This window comes from Lissotriton vulgaris, chromosome 2_1 (genome assembly GCF_964263255.1).
Source record: "Lissotriton vulgaris chromosome 2_1, aLisVul1.2, whole genome shotgun sequence".
Classification (NCBI taxonomy): Eukaryota; Metazoa; Chordata; class Amphibia; order Caudata; family Salamandridae; genus Lissotriton; species Lissotriton vulgaris.
The window spans coordinates 1,411,275,469-1,411,302,054 of record NC_141687.1 but is presented as its reverse complement, the minus strand read 5'-3'; the positions used below and the strand labels follow the sequence as shown (position 1 = coordinate 1,411,302,054).

At 47.9% G+C, this 26,586-nt stretch overlaps 1 protein-coding gene across 1 annotated transcript in view; it reads right to left on the bottom strand.

The window, feature by feature from the left end:
* The window catches only part of PPP2R1B (protein phosphatase 2 scaffold subunit Abeta), a 112,165-nt gene extending 86,415 nt beyond the window's left edge, over positions 1-25,750 (bottom strand). The window contains exon 1 of the mRNA XM_086957176.1: positions 25,541-25,750. Within this exon, the coding sequence (XP_086813302.1) occupies positions 25,541-25,618 (78 nt within the window). The 5' untranslated portion in view covers positions 25,619-25,750. The remainder of the gene's footprint in view (positions 1-25,540) is intronic.
* Between the last annotated feature and the right edge of the window lie 836 nt (positions 25,751-26,586).

Here is a 26,586-nt window from a genome sequence, read left to right as displayed (position 1 = left end):
CCAGGTTCAGAGATCTCACCCTCACCAGCTTGTCAGATTTCAAATCCCTGCGGCACTGACTCAGCCCGTCATCTTTCAGACATCAGGCTGGCTAATAATGCTCTTTATTCACACAAGGCAGAAGCCAGTAGTGGGCACCATCAGAGGCAGGCGTGGCGGTACCAGGTGCTGGCCCAGCAGTTGTCACACAGACTAGTGATATAAATGGGCCCATATGGTCGCCTTTCTTCCAGCCCCGCCTCACTACAGATTGGGTTCCAGTTGGGAACCGCGCCGCCATGTTGGATAAGAGAGCCCCAGCTGCTGGGGGGAGGGCTTTCCTGGCAGGCCGTGAGAGGGGCTGACAAACATGATGGGTAGGTGGAGTGTGGTGAAATCGGAACTCTGCAACAAAGCAGGGGAGGGAATTAACCGACCCCATACTCATTCTATCAGCCTCGTAAGAGTGAAATGCCGCGTTTGACTGTCTTTTGACGTCACTAGCCGACCTCAGCAAAGCATTAGCCCACGGAGTTACCTTAGCAGATGCTGTGCTCTGCGGGACAGCCATGTAGCGTGGAGGACAGAGCAACGGGCTTGTCCGCTCTTGATTTTGCTGTTCGGGGCATCGGCAGTTTGAATTTGCATTTAGAGCAGAGATGTCTTGTTCTTGTTTTATTTCCATGTCAGTGATCGGACATACGAGAAAACCGCACCGCTGGGGTCACATGCAACAAAGCAGGGGAGGGAACTAACCGACCCCAGGTACCCGTCATCTCTCCCTCTTTCTCGCTCTTGACACGCTGCCGGGAATCCATCTCCAACAAATTCTGGGTGCAAGATTGTGTGCAGGGGATATTTGGAAGATCCGTGAGTTGCTGTGTCTCAGGGCCCTGCTAACGGCACACTCGTGAATACTGGCAAGATGATCACAATTAAGAGGGCTGTATTCAGGAAACAGTTGGGACAGTCATCTCTCTGCGGGGCCGCGGGGGGGGGGGGGGGGGGGGGGGTCGGCCACCCCGGCCCATAGTACTCTTCGTCATTGTTCCCCGGGAGGCGCCAGGGGGCCAGCCGCAGCAAACCGCACCGCTGGGGTCACATGCAACAAAGCAGGGGAGGGAAATAACCGACCCCATACTCATGCTATCAGCCTCGTAAGAGTGAAATGCCGCGTTTGACTGTCTTTTGACGTCACTAGCCGACCTCAGCAAAGCATTAGCCCACGGAGTTACCTTAGCAGATGCTGTGCTCTGCGGGACAGCCATGTAGCGTGGAGGACAGAGCGACGGGCTTGTCCGCTCTTGATTTTGCTGTTCGGGGCATCGGCAGTTTGAATTTGCATTTAGAGCAGAGATGTCTTGTTCTTGTTTTATTTCCATGTCAGGGATCGGACATACGAGTAAACCGCACCGCTGGGGTCACATGCAACAAAGCAGGGGAGGGAACTAACCGACCCCAGGTACCCGTCATCTCTCCCTCTCTCTCGCTCTTGACACGCTGCCGGGAATCCATCTCCAACAAATTCTGGGTGCAAGATTGTGTGCAGGGGATATTTGGAAGATCCGTGAGTTGCTGTGTCTCAGGGCCCTGCTAACGGCACACTCGTGAATACTGGCAAGATGATCACAATTAAGAGGGCTGTATTCAGGAAACAGTTGGGACAGTCATCTCTATGCGGGGCCGCGGGGAGGGGGGTCGGCCACCACGGCCCATAGTACTCTTCGTCATCGTCCCCCCGGGAGGCACCAGGGGGCCAGCCGCAGCCACCCACCCCCAAACCCATTGAAAGAAGAGAGAGCGGAGAGCGGGAAACAGACAGGGGGAAGAACACGGACAGCGAAAATACACGGAGAGCGGGAGGGGGGCGGGAAACAGACAGGGGGAAGAAGGCACGGAGGGAAACCAACACGGTCTTACCTTCACTGCGAAGGATAGAAAATGGCGGACACAAGCTTCCGGATTTTGAGGATTTGGGGGCGTGGTTTTGCTGTCCTGAGTGACGGACGACGTCACAGGGCTAAAGAATGCAAAAAATCACGCCCCCAAATCCGAAAAAGACGGGGCTTGTTTGAAGTGACGCATCTCTCCTCCAATGGCTGGCCTCCGTTTAGGAAGCCAGCCAATGAAGGAGAGAGAGGGCACGGGGGCGGGACCTCCTGCGCTACTAAGAATCATTAAATCTCATGCCTAAGACTGCGCAAGCGCAGCCTTTTAGGCCTTCGACCTAAAAAGGACGACGAGACAAAAGTCTCAATAGTGTTCAAAAAGTGACTACGGTACTTTCTCAATCCGGATGTGCACTTGCTGGCATGGAAAAAGAAAGAACTGATGTCAGAGCGCAAGGGTGGCACCTAAGTAGTCTCCGTGAGGTCATCTCTGAGCTTACGACACCGGTGACTGACACGGAGCCGCAGGACGCCACTTACTGACGAGCAGGGGTACTACTAAGCAAAACTTTCCAGGTCCAGTCTGACGATATTTCAAGATAAGGAATCTATCACCAACATGTCTCTTTTAGATTAGCAGTTACTGCATCTAGTTCTGTAATTATAGCATGGTTGTCTGGAGTCAGCGGATTCAGGATTAGAAACACATTGCCTTCTGTATCTGGTGGGATTACATAATCTGACTTGCCCAGCATGTCAATGAAACCCGAGGTAGTCTGTATCTGAACCAGTTGCCAGCAGGGAAACAGGTCTTCAGCCTGCACTGCTCTCCAGATGTGTGGCCATGTTAAGTCACAGCTCTACGAATACCACAAGTGCTGCAAAAGCAGCAACTAGTCGTAATCCTGAGGAACCAAAACTCAGAATAGCCCTGACCAAGCCTTTTTGACCACATTGCTAACTATTACAGCACCTCGCCGAGAGGATGCGAAAAGGAGTCAGAGGCAGGAGAACAGGAGCAGGAAAGACTGCAGGTACTTCAGGGGGCCCAAACGAACAAAGTCCTCCAGAATCCTAGGGTAGCAACAGTGTTGCTACCCTATCACCAACAGAGATGCAGTTAAAGGTGCTCCATTTGGATCAGGAAAGAATTGATTGCAGTTACAAAGCAGTACTTCCGAGAAAATGTGGACTCTGTTCACTCGCCAGAGGTCTTGTTGGAGGCGTACAGATCAGTGTTGAGGGGACAGGCAATAGCCCTGATAACGGGTCACAGGCGGGCAGCGACTGCTGACATACAGACGGGCGAAACTGATCTGGCCGTGTTGCAATTGCGACACGAGGAAGATCCCACATAGCAAACAGCGCAACAACTTCCCCTCAAACAGGCTTAGCTTGCTGAACATCAGAGAGAGTGGGTGCGACAGCGACTCCAACGTACGCAGCACACCATTTATTAAGTGGGGGATAAGGCGGGACGGCTATTGGCCTGGTTAGATAGGAAGGAAAGGGCCCAGAGGACGATAGCACAACTTCACACCCAAGAGGGTGTACTGGTCACCACTCCGAGTGACATCGTAGAGGCCCTGGTGGACTATTATGAGAAGGTGTATACCCCTACCTCCCACATGTCCACAGAAGCACAAACATACATCAGGGATACAAAAATGCCCTCCTTGTTGGAGGAAGAAGCCACGCTCCTGGAGTCAGAGTTCACAAAGGACGAGGTCCTTCCTGCGGTTCACTCTTTACACAGTCAGGAAAAGCCTTGGGTCCCAACGGGATCCCTGTAGAACTTTACAAACGAGTATCTGACTTGGCGGCTCCGCACCTTCTGCAGGTGTTTAAGGATAGCCTACGTAAGGGAATACTACCTCGAGACCAACGGATGGCTACAATCATCGCCAACCCAAAGCCGAGCAAGCACCCGGACGTGTGCACGTCCTACCGTCCAATCTCCCTATTGAACGTGGAAGCAAAGATACTGGCCAAAATGATTGCTACTCGGCTGACCCCACACTTGGAGACGCTGATTCACCCGGACCAGTCCAGGTACATGCCAAACCGAAATACCGCTCTTAATCTCCGACGAGTCCATGCGGTGATTGCACAGATACCTAGTCTTTCAGAACCTGCGGTGATCCTTTCCTTGGACACCCGCATGTCCTTCGACATGGTCGAATGGCCTTATCTTTTTGTGGTTCTTCGGCACCTAGGCTTTGGCCCCAAATTTTGTGCGTGGGTGAAGCTACTTTACACGGAGCCACTAGCGCACGTAGTGGTGAACAGCCATATTTAAAGGGATTTTCGACTTGGGCGTGGTTTGCGCCAGGGATGCCCTGTCGCCCTGCTCTTTGCCCTGATCCTTGAGACACTGTCAGCATTGATCCGGTGGGACCCCATGATTAGGGGAATCAGTTGGACCAAGACATGGGAGGACCATATATCGCTATACGCGGACTACATCCTCCTTTATTTGACCTTGCCCAGACGTTAGATTATAGTACTCCTTAACATCTGTGAAATCTTCGGGAGGGCCTCAGGGTACACTATTGATTGGTCCAAGTCTGTTCTGTTCGTCCTTAACCCCTTCCACGCTGATGACGAGCTGGGCTCGTCATGGCGTAGCCTCCTCGCACGCTGATGACGAGCCCAGCTCGTCACGTAACATGCGATTTAAAAAATCTCAGCGCAGGAGCGGAATTCCGCTAGCGCGCATGAGGTTAAAGGACCCCCACCGCAGCTCCCGGCTGATTGTCCACTGGTGGTCACAGACAGTCCCTTTAAATATTTGGGGGTCTGGATAACACCTACCGTAATCTGGTGCCCCCCCCTAGCGCTTTCGTACTGATGTCAAACATTGGCATACCTTGCCACTGACCCTTCTGGGGAAAGCGCCGCTATTTAAAATGATGACTTTGCCCCGGCTGCAGTATCTCCTTGAGAACACTCCTTTCTTATTGCCTCCTAGGTACTTTACGGCCATAAACTCACTTGTTTCCGGTCTCCTTTGGGGGGACAAACCGGCACGCATTTCTCGAGGTAAATTGGTATGGGGTTGGTTTGATTGAGGCATAGCCCTCCCAGACATTCAATTATATTATTGGGCGGCCCAGTTAAAAATTATAAATCAATGGCTGCACGCTCCGCAGACCGAGCCGGCGTACAAAGCGGATAGGTATGACCTTGGGAACGGCGAAGTGATGGCCGCGCTTTAGGACTCAAAGTGCTGCGGCCTTGATCGGCCCGACGGCTCATACGGTGCGGGTGTGGTATTTGGCTTTGGCCCGCCTTTAATACAAGGACACACTTACGCCGCTCTGGTCGTCGCGCCGACTGGGCCATCTATGTAATAGTAAAGGCTTTGAAGCCTGGGACCTGATTTGTATCTCTACGGTTGGAGACCTTTGGAGGCGTGGGGCCGTCCTTTCTTTTGAACAACTCAGAGAACAGTATGACCTGGCGCACACGGAGCGCTTCCAATACTTGCAGATTAGTCATGCCTTGAAGTCACTAATCCAGCCCGGTGAGGAGCTACCAGAGTCTACCCCATTGGAAGATAGGCTCCTAACGAAACATATGCCCAAGGAGGCAACTTCCTGCGTTTATCGTAAGCTCGTTAATAACCTGCCTGACCCTACCTTGAAGTTACGGACAACATGGACTGCTGAGGTGGGCGAGTTCGATGAGTCGGACTGGCAAACGGCGCTCTCCTCGCACAGGAAGTGGCTATACCAGCTAGGCTCAGATTAGTACAGCTAAAAATGTTGCATCGTGTTCATTACACTAGGGTCTCCCTTTATAAGATGAGGAAAGCCACACATAAGTACTGTCTCCGGGGGTGCAGTGGGGAGGGTACGTTCTTTCATATCATATGGGACTGCCCTCGGATTGCCGATTATTGGGTGAAGGTTATGCGGACTGTATCTCAGGTGATTAAAGAGTCGCTGGTCCCAGAGCCACGCGGTTTACTGAATATTTGGGATCCAAACGACCTTACTCACTCCATGCAAGACTGGGCCACACTGAGTGTCATGTATGCTAAAAGGAATATAGCCAGGTTCTGGGGGGTTGGGGGGGAATCACAGGTGCCGGCGCTTAAGGAGTGGTGCTCAGATTTAGACTCTGCGATGGTGGCTGAAAGAGCAGTGTATTTGAATCGAAAATGTCCGAAAAAATGGGCTAGAATCTGGGGTGCGTGGAATGAGTACAGGGGATTCATATGTGAGCCACCGCAACTGGGTAGCGACAGCGACTGAGTTGGGGGGGGGGGGGGGGCTCTGAGGAAGGGGGAGGGCTATCGACCTGTTTTAATTATATTGTGTACCCGAAGTGCCAGTGTATTAGATACCATGATCACCCACTATTTCTGTATGCATGTAATGATTTTTCTATGCCCATTGTTTATTGCTTTCAATTAATAAAATTGTTTTTAAAAAAGTGCTTTATTTGCAAGCGGTTAGTATCATGATGGCAATGTTTTGTTAGGCTGCATAGTTGATGTGCTGTAAAATCCAGTCAATGTGGTTTTAAGAGTATCCTACTGGTGGGCGTCACATGGTGTTTACATGTATACACAGATAGATGGACCTTGCATAAGGTGGTCTCATTGTGGGGGCCTTGGCTTTAGCGACACTTTGTGGGCAGCACATAGGCCCTTCAATATAGCTAGGTACTGCTGCATCTATGTTCACTTCTAATTTCTATAGCCTGATCAACCAATTGCAGTAGACTAGCTGCTGGATGTACCACGTTTTTGGAGTGAGGGGGTGGAGGGGCTTAGCTTTTAAAGAGCAGGCTTTTGCTGAATTAGGGCTCCTTACTCTTCCTCAACATGGTATAACACAGCAGTAGAAGACTACTTCTATACAATGAAGCATTGTGAAAAGATAGAAAGCTATTTGCAAACTGTTCCACTCACACAATTCCAAACATACTGGGGCATTAGGACAATGGCCCCCAAATTCAGATTATCCCACTACCATTATTTTGCAATCTATAGTTTTACTGCCCACTTTTAGTAAGCACTTTGCTATAACCATACCTTTCTATGGTTTGGTGATATTTTGATTAACATATGCAAGTATCCTTTAGAATGTAATGTCTTGACATTTCCATTCCTAAAATGTATGCAGCTTCTCTGAATCACATCAATAACAAGCATTTGCACTGCAATAGGTCTCGCATTCGAGAGTTTGAGCTATTGGCATTGTAAATGACAGCGCCTTTTATTTATGTGTTTTGAAAACTTGCAAACGGTGTGTAAATACGCACTTTATAGAAGCAAGGCTGGCAGCAAAAGAGGCGCAGTTACCAGCCTTGCTTCTCGTAAGCAAGGACTATAAGCAACGTTTGCACATTTTCAGAACACATACAAGCATTTTCATTTACAATGCCAATAGCTCTCACACTCGCAAATGCGAGACCTATTGCATTCCAATGCTTGTTATGGATGGTATTAACAGGAGTTCACTAGTAGCGCGCTTTAGGAATTATTTAAGCTGTGTTGTGTGCTCACAATCTGTTTAATGTGTTGTCTGTTCTGCAAATCTTAGTTCGGGGTGCCATCAGTTCATAAACCTATTCATGCAGATTTGTTGTATTTTAGACTCCTACATTTGTAATGGCGCACCATGGGCCTGTGCACATGGGCGCCTTCTTTTTTGGGGGCCCAATGTGCACTGAGGTGAAACCCCAGGCAATACAAGTATTTAATTAAAGTGGACAGAGCTGATAAGGCTTTGCTTCCAAATGCAATAAAAAGCTGCTGGGTCATAAACAAACGTGCACTGTTTGCATACTGGCCGACACCTCACAGCACTGTGGCCGTGTCAGGGCGTACGCGACACTACTTCCGCACCAATGACACTGGGGTGCTCTGTGTACACCTCTGAGCTTCACGCATAGCACCTGCTGCACACGCGCACACACATAGCACGTCTCCACCTTCCCCCACACGAGTCTGCAAACTGCACGCCTGCTCAGGAGTTCCTCTATGCGTATTCCCAACCCCTCTTCTCGCCTCATCCCGGCCTTTACCACTGGGAGCATACGAGCACACATCCCAACATTTTAAAACTCGAAAGTGGAAAATTTAGAGGGAAGAAAAGGAGGGGCGGTTAGAAATATATCATGCATGATTTCGCTTTGCGATGTCAAGAGCAGCCATCTTTGTCCATTTGGAAGTGCGTGAATTCAGCTTTGGCCGAATGGATTCCAAAAGGTCCTCTCCATGGCGAGAGTAGCGCATGCACTGCTTTCCCCAGGCGAGACCTAAAAAGGAGTGTCTGGTTAAAGACACTTTACTCCTTGTAGATATTGTGCTAGCACACATGTCTACACCATTGTGAAGTAAACCAGGATATTACTTCCAGAACCAGTATTATTAGGTCTCGCTACGAATGCAGCGGAGCTGCTTCGCTAGCGAAGACTATTGCTGTGGCTTTGGTGCTGGAAGGGAGAAAAAAGGTGGCACGCACGGAGTGCACATCTCCTGTCTGCACGTGCCACCTTTTTTCTCCGGAGGCTGCCAGCGCGCGCATCCAGTTTCCCTCCTCTCGCTGGGGAGAGCTGTTCGCATTGCATGGGAAGCCCTGTGAAAACAGACGTGTCTGCTGGAGACAACCAGGAGGCATGTTTATAGGCCTGGTTGAGGTTAGGTGAGGCCGTGTGATGGACGGCACGTGGGGTCTGGAACACCATGGCAGAGTCTAATCCGCCTGGCACTAAGAAGGCTGAAACTGCCAGGGTATTGTTAGAGCTGAGCTCGCCTACGCACCAGAGAGCCTTCTTTTCAGAGCGCAGGTGATGTTCTCAGAAAGATAAAGGTCCTGCCTAGTAACCCTTTCATCACCATGCAGCTACAGTTATGCTTCCACCAATGCTGCAAGCATAAAGGTTAACCTCAAGAAAAAAGGCCTTCCAGAAGGGTAAGGGGGCGGTTTTTTTTTTTTATTATTATTTTTTTTAACAACTGGGTGTCCTAGGCTTCAATGATTTTCCCACCCACCCTGTCCCCTGTTAAGTTGGGATAGGTTTATAGCCAGGAGGAAAGTTGAGAAAAATTCAAATGGGACAAGCTTAACCATGCCCCGTGTGATCTTCAAACTGGGTCGGTTTTAGCTTTGATGTGGGGAGGGGGCTGGCTGGAGAGTTACCCCACCTGAAGGTGGTCTGGCTCCTTAGCCCTATCCGGTGTTGGTCGCATATGAGTATTGTGTACAAATTCATATATTGCACTGAAGGATGTGTACTATTTACATTTGTGCATAACTGTTTCTGATATGTTTAATTTCTTTAAGTGTTCAGGAGTTGGCAATCGATTTCATGTTGTGTACAACCTTCGTCTGAGATTTTTCTATGACTGACTACGTTTGTTGCATCACTCAATTTGGTTCCCATACAACGTTAATTTTGTGTCAACTGCAGTGCCTTTACTCTCGAATCACTTTGGATTTTAGCATCTAAAATAAAAATAATAAAAAGCTACGGCCTCTTGAAGATCAAAAGTGTGTCTTTAATTTCGGTTTGCCCGGTGCAGGAGTGCGCAAGGGTGGCTTCGACTCCTGTTAGCAGTTACGTGCAATTTAATTTCTCCTCTGTTCGATCAGGTACTGCAGAGTTCCCAGGGGGTCAAGTAGCTCATTCAGTTCAGATTTTTGGTTTCTATTCTGGTCTATTTATCCCATTATAACATCATGTCTACAAATCCCAGAACATATAACAAAAACCAGCACTGGCAGCGCCAGTAGGTTTCGCCTTTGAGACCTATTGCCTCTCCCAATACCCCATCGCGTAACACAACCTTAGGGTACCCCACCATACCCCATCTTGTCTTGTCCACCCCACCACTCTCTACTATCACAAGGCCTCAAAGAGCTGGGCTATTCCACAAGATACATAGACCCATAGACTCGCAGGCTTTGGAGGGAGAGTACTGTACTCCAAGGGAATCAGACATTACAGACTCATTTAGCCTTTGGGACGGTTGCTTATTCATCCTGGACCGCTTTTGTCATCTCCTTTCTAACATGGCGAGTCTTTCTTCCAGTGCTGTATATACTCCTGCCTTGTTAAAGCATACATTTCTAAAGGATACTGCTATCTCAATAGCAACAGCAGAGCGTTAGTGTCATGTCTCTTTTCTGGTCCCCTGATACTTTGTCCTACTCCTCCCGACTGTCTGCCTACTAACTCTTGTCATCTTGTGTTGTCTATTTCACCCGTCTCATAACCTGTGTCTGTGCGGACTCATCCTCCTGGATCTTCAACACCTATCTCTCTCTCTAAAGTAGGTCTCCCGATTACATCTCTTTATGTGTATCCGCTCTTGCTTGCCGGTCAATCGCGCTTTCACTCACGGCGGGGGAGGGCTGCGAGAGGAACAAGGAGGCCCGAGAAGGGGGGGGGGGGGGGTGGGGGGGGAGTGCTGCGAGAGGAACGTCATTGGAAGGACTGATCGCAGTGGGTGTTTGTGAGTGTAGATCAGACAGTCCAGGTCCAAGGTGTGATACCTTTTATTTAACCGAACGTATGTGTGATTTCTAACTGCTATAAAACTTCAGTTTAGGATACTTAACTCCCACGTTCCTGGTTAAGCTTCAGTTCTTTAAGACTAATTGGATGAGGACGTGTGTGGTTGTGAAATACAAAGATGTTTTAAACCTAATGGAAATGCTAATTTTTGCAGATGGACTAGCCCTCTGCCCAGAGGTCTTGCGCATTAAGCTGAGAACTTCGAACCACGTCCTTGCAATCCCTCGGTTAATTTAGAGTTTGAATTTTTGATAATTCAACCATATGATCAATACTTTGATATATCAGTTTATCCATATTTGACGATTTTTCTGGTATTGCAATGAAAAATTCACCCATTTAATCATATAATCAAAACTACATTTACTTCATAGACTGCTCTTCCTCTGATGTGCTGCACCAGTCCCTTCTGTCAGTCAGACCGCTCTGAAGGTGCAAATGAATGTAATGAGCCATCAGCTGCAGGCGATTAACTATACAAGCATTTGCAATGCAATAGGTCTCGCATTAGGAAAGTGTGAGCTATTGGTATTGTAAATGAATTTTTTTTAATATGTGTTGGCTTTGAAAATGTATAAATTAATAGCATCGTTATACACAAAGCCAATAGCTTACGCTTTCCTAATGCGAGTCCTATTGGCTATGGCAATGCTTGTTGGTAGCAAGCAAGGACAATGCTGTTGTGGTGCTGAGTGATGACGTGGTTGCGCTGTGTGATGAGAGGGTGGAGGGTGGGTGAGAGGGTGTGCGTGGGTGTGAGGAGGAGTGAGGGTGTGTGAGGGTACGAAGTAAATGGTGGCAGGGCAGACAGACACAAATGTTAAGATAACAGTGCTCAAAGGGGTTGTGAGAAGGTGCATGCTGAAGTCGGACAATGAATCTACATACATATTCCGACGTACTTTATTAGGTAATCTAAACAATACCTACTCTATCGCATGGTAGGATGCGGACCGCTGGAATCAACCAATGAAAATGCACCATTCCGACATCAATTTTTCATATTTCTTAAGTAGTTTAATGCCCTGCTCAGAAAACCGACCTTTGTCCTCAAAGCTAACTGATGTATATGGGAAAATACACACTCCTAGTGAACAGGGAAAAGTACAGACTTTGGGGCAGATTTCCACAGCTTTTTTGTTTTAAACCCAGAAGTAGGGACCACTTTTTCCTGGAAATCCTATACAAAGTCGCACTTAGTCACAAAAAAACTTAATCGGGACCATTAGTTAAGCTCCAACCTATAAAGTAAGATGTCAGGCTCCAGATAAATATAGCAGTTGTGTATTATTTCATAAAGGCATTGAAGCACCATGCTCTTGATAGACGTGTGTACTGTTATTTGCAGCAAGAGGACACGTGATTGGTCCATGTTTGAAGTGATACAAAATTAGAACGCACCCATTTCCCGCCTTATTTTTAAGTGCACCCAGATTCATTTGTGCTAAAGTAAGTGCCAGGGGGCGTGGCCAACATGGTGACGTGATCGGGCGCACCTTTCCGGAGCTCCCGCCGGCAGCGATAATCAGCCCGGGCCCAAGCCCGTTATAGCAGCTGCAAGGGGGGATGGGGGGGTCTGCAGGGCCCTCCTGGGAGCAGCGACTGTGCCTCTTTGGCGACCTGGGGCTGAGAGGTCCTCGCCCTAACAAAAAAAAAGCAGCGCCTGAGTGCCCGGTGGTGGCAAGGAGCGGAAGGGGCGCCCTCCTGGGGACGGCCTTGAGGGGGAGACTAGGAGGCCGGGGGGGGGGCAGCGGAGAGGCCGAGTGTGACCTGCGGAGAGGAGTTGCAGACCGAAGGGGTGGCTGACGCTGCGGGACTCCTCAGCAGTACAACTGTCCCGGTTGGGGGGCTGACAATGTCTGCAGCAAGAGTATGGAAGGAGAGGACAGTTAAGGACCTCTTCAAGTCGGCCCAGGCAAGCCAGCAGGCCAAGGACATGGCGACTAGGTCTTCTCCATCGACGACGGAGCACGCGGAGGGCAAGGACCTGATAACTAAAGCCTTCTTGGAGTCGCTCTTCACGGCCTTACGTGAGGATATTTACACCTTAAAGAAAGAGTTCGCTGACGAGATAAAGGAGGTCCGCAGAGACATGGACGGCATTGGGGAGCGAGTGGCAGACCTGGAAACCAAGAGTGACTTCAGGGACCTGGAGATAGAGGGGCTGCGCCAGGAGGTCGTCCGACTTCACGATCAGCATGTGGACCTGCAGACCCACATGGAAGACCTAGAGAATTGCTCCCGGCGCCATAACGTTCAAATCCGGGGAGTGACAATGGCCGTCGACACCAAAGACCTCGTGGACTTCACCGATGGGCTCTTCAAGCACATACTGGGCCGTTCTCCAGAAACTGAAATACGTAAAGACCGCTTTCAGAGTGGGCCCGCCGCGCTCTCCCTCGGCTCCCCCTCTGGATATCTTAGCATGTGTGCAGGATTTTCGCACTAAGTAAGAGATTTTACAGAAAGCTCGACAACTGCATCCTCTTTCCTATAAGGGACAGTCACCAGTCTTGTATCAGGACTTGTACGCTATCACATTGCAAAAACGGAGGCTCTTCAAGCCAGTCACGGCCTTCCTTCAACAACATATTCCCTACAACTTGGGGCATCCCTTCCGCTTGATATTCAAAAAGGACAATAAACTGTTCTAATTGGGATCCCTGACGGAGGCATGTCACTTGCTGGGTATTGACCCACCCGAGGAGACTGAGGAAACAGCTGGGCCCACACCGGAACGCGATGACTGAAGCCCCGGTGGCAGCACCAATACAGAAGGCGGCGGGTCCGAGAGCCCCCTGTGGCCGCAATCGGAAGGTCAACGAGCAGCGGTGGAGACGGTGTCCTCTGGTCGAGACACAGCACCCCCTAGCTGAAAGTCGAACTAATTCTCATCATAGCTGGGCATCTAGAGTAACGATGGCTCCCGCTGTCGGTGGGGGGGGAGGGAGCTCTCGATTTTTGTGCAGACGAACTACCCTGAGGTGATACTTTACCAATCATCCTTGGATGATGGAAATGGACGTTTGGTTTCTAGTTGGGAGGGTTGTTCATCTCTTCGTGCAAGTTTTCAGGGGTAGCATTGTCGGGGTGGGGGGAGGGGTTCCAGGTCCGAGTATGGCTGGGTGAGCGTGATAGAGTGAAAGCCCCAGGAGGCTAGCAGTGGGCATAGGTGGGGCATCTGGTGGTGGCTCCGTCAGTTCAGGGGGGCGGGGGGGGGGGGGGGGTCAATGACGGGGCATGGAGGTGCATGGTGTGGTAGAGCTCGGGGGTTGGTGGTTAACTATGCCAGCGACTGAACTGCGCCTTCTCACACTGAATGTGCGGGGTCTTAACAAGCCAGTAAAGCGCAGGGCAGTCTTGTCGCACCTGGAGAATTCGAAAGCGGATATCTGCCTTCTCCAGGAGACTCATCTCTTGCATAAAGATTGTTATAGGCTGAAATCACGCCATTTCCAGATACAATTTTTTTCCTTATCTCCCACGAAACAGCAGGGGTTGCAATATTGTTGTCCCAACATTTCAAGGGTAAGGTCCTACAGAAGGGAGTGGAAATCAAAGGGAGGCTGCTTTCTTACAGGTTCTCGCTGGGCGATGACACCTTCAGAGTTTGCTCGATCTATGCGCCTAATGAGGGGCAGGAGAAGTTTTTTCACCAAGCTCTCAGCGAGGCAGCGGCGTCATCTGATACACATTTTAATTGGGGGGGACCTCAACTTGGTCTTTGATAACCTTCTGGATAGGTCAGGACAGCGCTCCTCACAATCGGGCACCCTATCGGAGGGAGGGCGATGTAGACTGCAAGAGTTGGGGATGGTAGACCTTTGGCGGAGCTTCAACCCAGAAGTCAGGGACTACACATACTATCCAAACGCCCACAAGACCTACACGCAGCTAGACTACCTATTAACTTCTACTTCACTCACGTCGCTGGCGTCAAAGGTAGAAATAGGGGCAGCGGCGGACTCAGACCATGCGCCGCTCTTTGGTGTTTTCCTTCCCACCCCTCACCAGCACTACGCGTTGCTGGAGACTGCGCGACACGCTACTTCATCAGAAGGACGTGGTAGGAAAAATCAGAGGGGCCATAACTGACTACCTAGCACACAATCAGGCTACAGACTTCGCTGGCGACGCGTTGGGCGGCTCTTAAGGCAGTACTGCGGGGTGAGTTTATTGCCATCTCGGCAGAAGAAAATGTAGAAAGGGCGCGCAAAAGAGGAACTGATATCCCAAACCCGGGAACTGGAACGGATACATCAGCGGACAGGAGCGCCACGCGTTTGGAGGCAGCTGCGCTTGGCGCGTCGGCAACTGGCGGCTTTAGATCAGGACTGGGCAGAATTCGCTGCCTTGAGGGTGCGGCACATGTATTACACCGATAGGTGCGCGGGCGTCTGCTAGGGCGAGCACTTGGAGAACTGCAACAGCGACACACAGTACAGGAGATAACCACACAGGGGGGGGCGGGGGGTGTAGAGTAACCGAGGATGGGGATATAGCGAAAGCGTTTAGCGATTTTTACACCTCCCTATACGCCGGGGCCCGGTTAGACCCCCCGGACAGCGAGGCCTTTCTAGAGCCCGTTGCTCTCCCGACCTTGTCGACAGACCAGTCAGAACTGCTGGACAGTAAGATCTGACCAGAGGAAGTGATATCGGCAATCTCGTGCCTCAAATTAGCTAAGGCGCCGGGTCCGGACGGTTTTACCGCCATTTTTTACAAAACCTTGATAGCCCAGTTGCTGACTGCTCTTAACTCGTTCTCCGACACCGGGGCCATTCCGAGGGACCTGATGAACGCCACTATTTCCGTCATCTCCAAGCCGGGAAAGGATCGGGCACAGTGCGGTGCCTACCGGCCCATATCCCTCCTTAAGGTGGACCTTAAACTCTAGACCAGCATCCTTGCGGCGCGTCTGGCACCGCTAATGCAAGGATTGATTGACCCAGACCAGGCGGGATTTATTCACGAGCGCCAAACTGCCGACAATACTAAGAGAGCGCTACACTTGGTCGAACGTGCCACGAGATTGCCGGGAGAGTTCATGATGCTGGGGATCGATGCTGAGAAGGCGTTCGATCAGGTCCACTCGCCGTACCCAGAGCAAGTGCTGATAAAAGCAGGTTTGGGAGTCCGATATCGCACATGGGTTCTGAATTGTTACACTTTCCCAATGGCGACGGTGCGAGTTAACGGATGCTTGTCGCCTCGTTTTACCATAGAGCGCTGGACCCGACAGGGGTGCCCGCTTTCCCCTCTCCTCTTCGCTCTATATGGAACCACTGGTGCAGGCACTACGGACGGACCAGAGAGTTAAGGGGATCAAAATTGGGGCGTATGTTCATACAATCAGCTTATATGCTGACGACTTCCTTCTCTCCCTTGCCAACCCTGTAGACTCCTTGCCTGCCAGCGTAGAGATCTTAGACACGTTCGCGGCGGCGTCAGGCTTCTAAGTTAATATGACAAAATCTGTGGCACCTGACCTTTCCTTGGAGGAGCAGACTCATGCTTCCTTGGAGGAGCGCTTACCCTTCCGCTGGTCACGAGAGGCAGTCCTGTATCTGGGGATACAGCTGGCGGCACCCTTGCATGACACTGTGTGTATCAACTAGGCCAACCTTCGCCAAACACGTCGCACAGAATTGGGCCGTTGGCGACATCTCCTGCTATCCTGGCTGGGTCGGGTGGCCGCGGTAAAGATGACCAACCTCCCTCAGATTCTGTATATATTCCGAGCCATTCCGCTTCGCCCGCCTGAGGGTTGGATCCTCCAAACTCGATCAGAACTTGCACAGTTTATCTGGAACGGGAGGCGGCCCAGGATGGAGCTCCGGTTAGAAACGCTCCCCCCTGAGAAGGGCAGTCTGGGGCTGCCTGACCTTTTGCTCTACTACCAAGCGACCCAACTCCGAACCCTGGTGGAATGGAGTAAATGGGAGTCGGAAAGGCACTGGCTTTTCCAAGATCAGGCGGTAGCGGGCCACCCGCTACAGGAAGTCCCTTTCCTTCGTAGACAGCACCAGCCTCCTAACCTGCAAGCGTCTTGTATAACGAGAGTCCTGCTAGAGGTCTGGGATCAGACTAACGTCCGGCACGATTTAACGACCTTTCCATCCCCACTCATGGCACTGTTGGACAATCCGGACTTTGGACAAGGTAGGGATGTTCGGGCCTTCGCTCGCTGGCGCCCTGCAGGCTGATCCTTATTTTACCCATACTCCAGAGAGGGGGTGACACCCTTCGAGTGCTTGCGGCGGAACTATGGATTGCCAGAAACGGAGAGACTCTGGCATTTACAGGCGCGTCATTGGGCACTTCATCCCCAGGTCCAGGAAGGGGCGGATTGGAAGCTTAGCCGGTATGAATACTGGCTTATTCCACAGACGACGGACAGGCAACTCATATCGGACCTGTATCGCATGTTACTGGATCAGTATTCCCACGTCTATTTAACGCAGGAAGGTCGCGATGGGAGAGAGAACTAGGACGGGGTCTGAGCAATAAGGAGTGGGAGGACATTGTTACCGAGCCCGACATTCCGCTTATCATATGGGACTGACGGACACTCTCACTAAGCTGGTGACGTACTGGTACTATGCGCCTGAGAGGCTGCATGAGATGGACCACACCAGGGACGCGTCCTGCTGGAGGGGTTGTGGGGAGAGGGGCACATTGACACATCTCCTGAGGGACTACACACACATTCAGGGTTATTGGAAGTGGATCCTCGATTAGATAGCAGAGCACTTTGAAACAGACATCCCGATATTCCCGGCATATGTTCTTCTGGGGCTCCCCAATGCTATCACTTACCTTTTGAGAGCATGCAGGGGCCAGCTAATTGAGATGGCATTGGACTCTGCCAATCAGAACATACTAACTTTGTGGCGCACCTCACATGTCCCTACTTTTCAGGGTTGGCTGGGCAGTCTCTGGTCAGTCTTGGGTATGGAAAAACGGTCCCTAGTTAAGGCGGGGGAGGGAGCTAAGTATGCAGAGTTATGGCAGCCCTTTTTGTCTCTGTTGGCGACTGAATTCAGAGAGGTGACATGCCCTCGATACCTGCGGTTGCTGCACTTATCGCAGCCTGACACCTGATATGTGCTGGTATGTTTGGATGGATGAATGTTGGGGGACCGTGGACCTGGAACGAGGGGGGGGGGTTGTTTTTTGTTTTCACTCTTTGGATAGTGGGCCTGGCCCAGCAACTGTACTGCGTATATAAGGAGACTTATGGGCCGGGTGGGATCATTCTAAGGAAGTACCCTGATTATTTTGCTGGAGAACTTGTTAGCATTGTCTTTGCTTAGTATGATGGGCATGTTATGCTTTGTGATCGAGCCAATGTTTCAATAAACAGATTTAATACTAAAGTAACAGTGCCCTCCCGTTTGAAGCCTAGGGAGATGCCACGACAAATGCGCCGTTGTGTGCTTTCTACCCTGCCCTTGTGTGGGGGATGGTGGGCAGAGGATTGTGTGCTCACGCTCAGCTGTGGAATTCTTTACAGACAGACAAGGAATGCGCAATCAGCAAGTGCTGTCCAAACAACTGAGTGCACCAACAACTCCACCACGAGAAACCTCCCAGCAACCAAAGCAAAGGGAAGAAGTTGTGCACTGGCAGAAAGCACCCAGAACTGGTTTGGACTAGATACAGACACTCTCTGCCTTCAGAGACAGATTTGTGTGTATAAAAAGGGGGACCCAGGCCCCAGAATTTTTAGATCACTTCTGGACATCAAGACGGACCTTATGCCAAGGAGAAGAACCAGAGAATCTGAGTTTTTGACTTCCCTGTGACAGTGTGTTGCTTTCTGGGGTTGGCCTGCAGTGGTTTCTTTATTGCCAAGGAAAGGAGAAAGACTTTCATTTGCAACTTTCATCATCTTGAAGAAGAATCTCCAAGGGCTTTAACTGTGCTTGCCTCCTACTGAAGTCTCAGGGATACACTACTTAACCACCAGCTCCCCCCTGAATTTCCTTGCTGGGAATTCTGTCTGCAGAAGCCTGCGGATTGTTGGGAGCTGGAAGCGTGACTCAACGAGAAGAAGAGTTTCGCATCTGCTGCCGTCGCATCATCGGATAAGTGTGTCACCACCGCAAAGGTCGCTGTCGCATCACCGGTGAAGCACGTCTCCATCGCAGCCATGTGTCGGCGCATCACCGGAGAATCATGTCGTTACCGCAAGGGTCGCTGTAGCATCACAGGAGAAGCATGTTGCATGGCCCGTCGCGGCTCCAAAGTTACAAAGTCGCCGCACAGCCATGCACGCATAGTCTTCACGTTGTCGCATCAAGGCGCCATCTTGTCGCATCATAACCGGGATGCACCACGAGATCAGCGCATCACCTGCTCTCTGTTAGGAACAGACGCATCGCCTACTTTACGCAAGCACTGAGGGACAGACGCATCACCTCCCCCGAAGCAAGGAACCGACACATTGTTCTCCTTGCGAACCTTTTATTTATCATGCGTGACGCATCCTAAGGTACTTTGTGTGCATTTACCATCTAAAGTGAACTAAGTTATTTCTACCATCTTAAAGTAATTTCCTTGATACTGCATTGCGGATTTTTGTCGTTTGGGTTTTGTGTCAAGTCTATATAAAGAATACTTATTTTTATAAAACCTGTGTAATGTACCATATGGAGTGATAAAGTTAGCTCTAGCGACAAAGGATGCAATTTGATCCGACAGTATACAGACGGAAAGGTCAGTGAAGAAAAATATTTGGCATCCCCCAAGAAGCCTACCTGTCTCACGTAATCGTTAAAAAAAAAATGTATTATATACAAGGCTCTTTTTGTATTCAGTCTCCATTTTATATCAGCCTTTCACATATCAATAAGCAAATGGAAATTCCAGACTGCCGTCTACGTTTGAGCAATGCCACTTTCTAAGGACTCGTGAGATGGGTTGCTAAGCTTAAGGGAAGTCTAACAGAGTGCTCGCACCCACGTCTCCATCTATTGTGGGGGCCACTCATGGGCGTCAGGAGGGAACAGCAGGCGGAAGAATCTGCCCCCAATAGCATGTGCTTGTGCTGCAGACATGCCTAATAAGCATTGGCATAGCCAATAGATCTCCGCTTTGGGACATTATAAGTGTTTAGCCATGCATAAGTTGATGTTGCACCAAGGACATTGTGCGGCATAATTAAATACTTATAAGGTCCCAAAGGCGTCTGAGACCTATTGGCTATGCCAATAGGTGTTTATATATTGATTGCAGCAGTGAACCCCTCCAAGAGTCTGGGACGTCCCCCAGTAGTCTACATTCTGCGTATATTTGCGCCAAGGTGTCTGACCAGAAGTCTGTATCGTCCCTAAAAAGGGGAACATGGTAGACCACTAGGGCCGGGGGCTCCGTTCAGTCGTATCTTTTTTAGAATTAAATGGACCTCCCCTTTGCTTGGGAAAGTTGAAGCGGCTGGAGGGACAGCAGGCTCTGCTAGGGTGTTTCCATGTCCCTCTCCAGATGTTAAGGCTCTGTTCTGCAAGTGCCATTCGGGTCATCGGTATACAGTCTTAACACAGGCTACCCATGTAGCTGAATCAAGAGTATTCTCTCCGTTTGAGGTCTCGTGAAATAGTTGGTTTAGGTATTGCCAGAATTCTTGGGATTTACACAGCAATGTCAATAGCTCAAACTCGCGTAAATACGCGACCGATTGCATTGCTATTGGCATTGTAAATGACAGTGCCATTTATTTATTTGTTTTCAAAACCAAAACATAAATAAAAAGTTTGTCATTTACAATGCCAATAGCTCTAACTTTTGCAAAGGCGAGAACGTTGCATTGTAAATGCTTGTTTGATAGGCCCTTTGTTTGGCCTTTAAGTGTTTCGCGCATTGCTTTATCGCTGGAACTGGACCCAGTACGTATGTTGGATTTCAGGGGATGCTGTATGTGTTCCCCGCAGCAGTGTGGCTAATGCATATGCAAGTGTATTAGGGTTGGTCTGCCATCCGATACATGGTGTTTTTCATAAGGCAAAATCATGGATTGTCTTTGACCCCCATTTAATCCTTCTAAGGAGCCTGTACTGTTCTTCACCCTGGGATGCTCCGATGCAGGGAGCGGTGTAGCAGATGTCCGCTCCTATGGTTAAGTTCAGAGTTAAGGCGGCATGGTCACTTTCGCTCCGTGGAAGCACTTCGAAGTTTAGCATGTATTTTTGTAGCCACTCACCTAGTGGCTTCCTCTGACTGACTGCAATTTGCCATCCAGGAAAAAAAATTCTGTTGTAGTTTGGTATGAAAACAGAATTATGCGTGCCAAAATTCAAAGACCACTCAAAGTGCCATGCTTGAGGTATATAAAAGTCCCACATATGAACACTGCAAACATACAATTGTCAAACACATACATACCGAAAGCTTGGCAACTATGGTAAATTCATTTTTAACAGTTTGGTGTGTGTGTGCTGTAGCTTGTCCTCTGTGCCTAGTGTCTTATTCACATGAGAGCAAAGGGGAAAACACATTTTTGCTACAACAACTGCAGTGCTTTCTGTAAGTGCTCACAACAATGTGGCACTCCATGTCAGTGAGGGGCAGATCTTTCCTGGCAAACTGTTAAGGGTTTTTTTTCCAAGGGGTGCCTAAAAAGTTTTTGGGACTATGGGTTTACTCCTATATGAGAGCACTAACTGGGCATAGCTACTATCACTGTTACAGCGTAAAAATTAGGCACTTTCCTATACTGATTGCCATTGCATCTTCTAAATCTATTGCAATCACTGGGCATAGGTACTATTGCAGTCATCACTGCTATATTCTTGTTTATAAGGATACAGTTCTTCCAAGTTGTTTTTTATCATAGGACCAACTTGGATTGCCTTACTATATAGTTTATATGACATAGGCTCGCAGATCGATGTAAACACAGTGACCCATAAATCAATCACATCCCAAAAATGGGCCCTGTAAAGACTGGTATGTTGAGAGGTAGAATACCAGACAAACAAGGATAATAGACAACTATTATGCTGAAAGGAAATTTTAAACAAAGAAAATTTGACATGAGTCTCAGTGTGTTCAGGCATGCGATTAAGTTCCAGGCATCCTCGAAGTACGCAGGAGCATATAAAGTCACCTATTCAACTGTTTGAGGTTCCGCAAACTTAGTGGTGATTTTTTGATTTAATCTATTCCCCACAGCGCGGGCCTCCTTTCCTGAGCGGCCCGCCAGGTTGAGGTGAGGTTTGACTATCCTACAATAGGGGGGTAAGTCTACTATTACTGACTACTTGAAGTAAGGCTAATGATATTGTTGAAAGTGATAAAGTCAATAGTAAGCACTTAAAAATGATTGGTCCGTGTCTGTTTTCTCTCTCTTTTTTGATTCTTTCAGATACCTCAAGTATTACCTGGTAAAAAGGAAACAGGAATACTGGTTTTGCATTTTCAGTTTTCTCTTTAATTCACAATATACTAGCAGCAGCAAAGAATTTAGTCATCACAGTTGGTCCTGAAGAAAGCCACCGATACAGAGAACTGATTATTTGGCTGAAACATGTCGACCCTGACCTAACAGTAGTTTTAAATCTATACTACTGTTTTGCATTGCTTTTTAACTCAGTCAGGTAGAGCACGAGAATTCAAGGTTGTGCATCTATCCTAGACAGTTTTAATCTCTTCACACGTTTTTGATATATAATTTTCCCGCTTTTTTTGTTGCGCTGCTCTCGCTCTACTCCTAAAGACTCACATATGGGATTTAGTATCCATCCTTAAAGAAAAAAACATCCCTGAGCGCCTTCGTAACAGCAAAGAAGTCGTAGCTCCCAGTAGCGACTAGGTATTCCCTACTGGTAAGGAGGAACCCATATGATGAAGCATGTCACCTTCGGGTGAGTAAGGGTTCCAGTCCTTAAGGGATGAATTCCCCTTATTGGTTTTCATGGTTTGATTTGCATCTGCATGATCTTTGCTAAGAGTGATAAGAGGCTGGATACTTAGCCTACAAGCTGAGAGTGCTTTGATAAGACCTGAGGTGATATTGTGTGGTTTATGGTATTACTAAGGGGAGATTTTACCTCGCAGGTCTCTAAACTTTTTCCCTTGGACCCCAAATCCCTGGTTGTGGTTATAAAACTGTTAACTACCAATTGCAAGGGTTCCCTCTTTTCTGAGAAAAATTACAGCAAAATCTTCCCTTACAGATATTCTGCAAGGACACAAAAATGCTGCCAGCATATGTAGTGGATGGTACCATGGTGCAGCAGTCCACACATGGTATTTAATTTCCAGTCCGTGGACAAACTTTCTACACCTTATGAATAAGTCACTTCAACCATGTTAACAGGGGGAGCACAGGCACTTTACTATTGGTAAGTAGTGGTAGAGTGCACTGAGTACTAAAGCCAGCAAAATCAGATAAGGCAAAATTCAAAGCTACACCACGCAAAAGATAATTTCTTGCACTCATAATGATAGACTCCCAACCCTTCATCTAATGTTCGGCTCTCAAGAGGTTTACTAGCTATGGTACATACAGTCAGTCCTGGTGGGACCATCAAGAAGAAAGGTAAAACATTTGTGGAGACGGTCTTTAGAGTTGTTTTGCCACCATTACAAACTTGTCTGCAGAGATACACAAGAAGAAAGTTAAGACCTACAAATCTGAGAAGGAATTTGCTCAACTAGGCAAGGAGGCAGTACTGTTTTGCACTATTATAAAAATACAAAAAAAAAGGTAAACAGGTGGGACCATCAAGAAGAAAGGTAAAACATTTCTGGAGACTGTCTTTGGTGTTGTTGTGCCACCATTAGAAACTTGTCTGCAGAGATACACAAGAAGAAAGGCAAGACCTACAAATCTGAGAAGCAATTTGCTCAACTAGGCAAGGAGGCAGTACTGATTTGCACAATAATAAAATACAAAAAAAAGGTAAGCGGGAAGATTATATCGTTAAAACTCATTCAATTAAATACATAGATGATTGTGAGCAATACATAAATGTCCTAAACAGTAAATGTCACAGTTACAATTTAAAAGTTTGACAGTACCTTGCCACACTAAAGCAGCTAAAATGAATGGTTAGTCATGGGTAATCGAAAAATACATATTAAAAACCAATATTCTACAACTCAATCTTTTTCAATATGACACTTGTACATTTCACAAACCACTTGTGAGTGGAGGGTCTTGCCCACCTAATCAAGGAATTACTGCAAAAGCAAAGTTTTGTATGCCTAGTCTCGTAAGGGGAAATTTTAAACACCTCTTTCATTCATTTTTAAGCTTGAGGAAACAATAAATTACATGAATTTTAAACTCTTTGATGTTATTGTAAGATCCACAGCAACCCGCTAGGTGTGGATTTATGCACACTTGACATTGCTCCTCCTATTATTAAAGCCCAAAACCTTAATTCTAAAAGAAAGATAGTAGCAGGTCTTACAAATCTCTACAGCTTACTGTAGGAGTAGGTGGTCATCCCCAGCTCAGAATGTTCTCTTTCAGCAACCAGTTAGCTATACTCAGTAGGATATGTCATTTAGATGTTTTATAAGTATTCTTTTAAATACACCATATGCCAATCCAATTTGCCTCATCTCCTGTATATCTATCAATGTTAGTATGCAAGTATGAATGTAAACCATTTTATGGTAAAGCCCTTAAGCTAAGCATTTAATGTGGCTCTTTGAATTTCTGGTTTGGTGCCAAATCAGGACAAAGCAAGCTTCATTCCCAGGTGTACTTGGTTAGACTGTTCTTATGAGGGTGGTTGTTAGGTAACCTGAATAATCAAAGCAGACATGGGTCAGTGCCTAACTTGTTTGAGAGTTCCCCAAGTTAAGCCTCTGCAGCACAGGCTACAAAAGTATAACCCTTGCTGCATCTAAGACTGGCTTTGCAGCTGGGCCTACAAGGCGAGTAAATAAGCATGCAACACATTTGAGAAGCAGCTTCCAGATTTAGCGATGATCGTTCATAATGATAACTACCTTTTTCGTTTAACCAAACCAAGGTATCTGTAGACTGGCAATATCGCAAATGCAGGACGGACTATTCATACACCACAAGCATGGGTTCAAAACTTTTTTACTAAATATGTTGTGCTTGTTGTTTTACTGAGGTATTATGGTTTCCGCTGTACATATAAAGGACAATTGATGCAACAGGCAGACAGTAATTTGTTTCAATAAGATTATGTCAGATGCATACTGTAACAGTGACGTCAAGTTCCACTCCTGCTTTGGGGGAATCAAGATTTATGATTGGCCAAAGGAGTCCCTAAAACTGCTACATAGAGGCTGAAAAAGAGAAGGGTGAGCACACCACATGGTTTAAACCCACTGTAAATCTAGACCCTTGCTAGAGGATAAAGCAGTGGCGCTGTTCAGCTTTATTTGAACTGAGGTGCCACTGTATAACTGCCAGATAGATTTTAACCGTATGCAATATCCACATTATAACATTTATTCTACAATAAGTGCCCATCGACTCAACAAATGTTGTTTCACAGTTCACGAAGCAAGCATACAGTAGATTTCTAGTATTCAAATATTCGCAACAACGGCAGTGCTAACATTGTCTGATGTACGATCAAGGAAGCCTATTTAAAGAATGGCAGAAGATGTTGGTGTGCAACCAAACCAGTTTGTGATGGATGCAGCAACTTCAACATAAAGTAGTGTCAATAGTTCGATAGGTCTGTGCAGGGGCTGTCATATATGGCGGGCGCGGCAATGCCCCCTTCCTTGTATTCCGTAAACCCTTGCTGATTTTAACTAACTCCCCATGCATATTAATGGCCCACTCGGGTGTTTTCGTGGCCCTTCCATGCTGAGAATCATGGAGCCGGGCCTGCCACAATGACACCTAAAAACTGTTTTTCAACATATAAGATGTCATCACGCGCAAAGGAGGCTACCCTGTATTAGTGAACTGTCCGAAATATAATTATACACCGATTTTACTTGTTACGGTTTCACTGAGCTAATGGACACCGACACCGGACCACATTCATTCCCTAACACCAGGCCAAACACTGAGGTATCCTAGGTGAGGCCAGGCCACACCCCCGGTACCACCTCTTACCCACCAAGAGAGATATACCCTCTACCATGCCCCTAAACCTCGGCAGACCGCCATTCTCTTTCCCCTGAAGATTTACCTGCACATCCTCATTCCGCAGCTCGTCGATCAGCACGGCAATGGGGTAAAGCGAGTCGTCTCCGTCAGCACCAGCCATCCTGAGCCCGAGAGAAAAGCACCACTTCCGGCCGCAAAGAGGAAGGCTCGGGGTCTCCGGGAGGAAGCGGCAGCTGGAGCAGGGGCGGGGAACCAGTTCTGCTGCCTAGGGCTTGCTCTTATTGGGCGTAGACGTGTAACGATTACTGTTCGGACGTAAAAGACACTGATGGCGGCCATCTTGAAAGGACAAAGCAGGGGTAACAACACACGTTTCTGGTCTATTGAAGGAACATTTCACCTTTGCTAGAAAACTCTTTAAACATTTAACAATATTTATTATAAGGGGCATAAATGAGGTAGTTTTATCGTAAACTAACAATTGTTTCCATTTGCATTAATCTCACTAACGCATTAACTTGCATTAGTTCGGTAGAGTATCTTCATATCGTTCTTTTACAGCCTTTCAATTATTTTACCGTGTTTTTGTTACCTTTTGCCACTGCTCCTGTCTATTGTGCAACTCCAACATGGCCCACTTGTCTCGTACATCATAATAAAGGCTGGTACGAGAGGCGAGGCTTAATTATCAATTTTTAATTATTCTCGAGGCTCTGCTAAAATGTGAGCTAATAAAAAAGGTAGTAAAGTGAGAACAAGTCCTCTCTTAGCTACGATAGAGAGTCTCGTGTTGTAAAATGTGTTAACATTTTTTGTAGACAGTATGTTTTATGTACCAAATCATTGGTTTATCAACACGAATGTGTAAAAATACATCTTAAATAACTAGCTATTTGTTTTTTTACCTCTTAGTTCTTAGTTTTATAGTGAATTAATTAAAGCGACGTTCGTATTAAATGAATTACAATGCATATTGGGGAAAATAGTTTACAGATAGCTGACTGCTTAGGTTTGCTTGATGTTTTTAAGGGTCTGCTACCCCTTGTCCTTGTTTATCAATTCTCTAAAGAGCCCGTCTGTTTTGTTACTGTGTTGCAACTTCATAGACGCTACTTATCTGTGTCTATG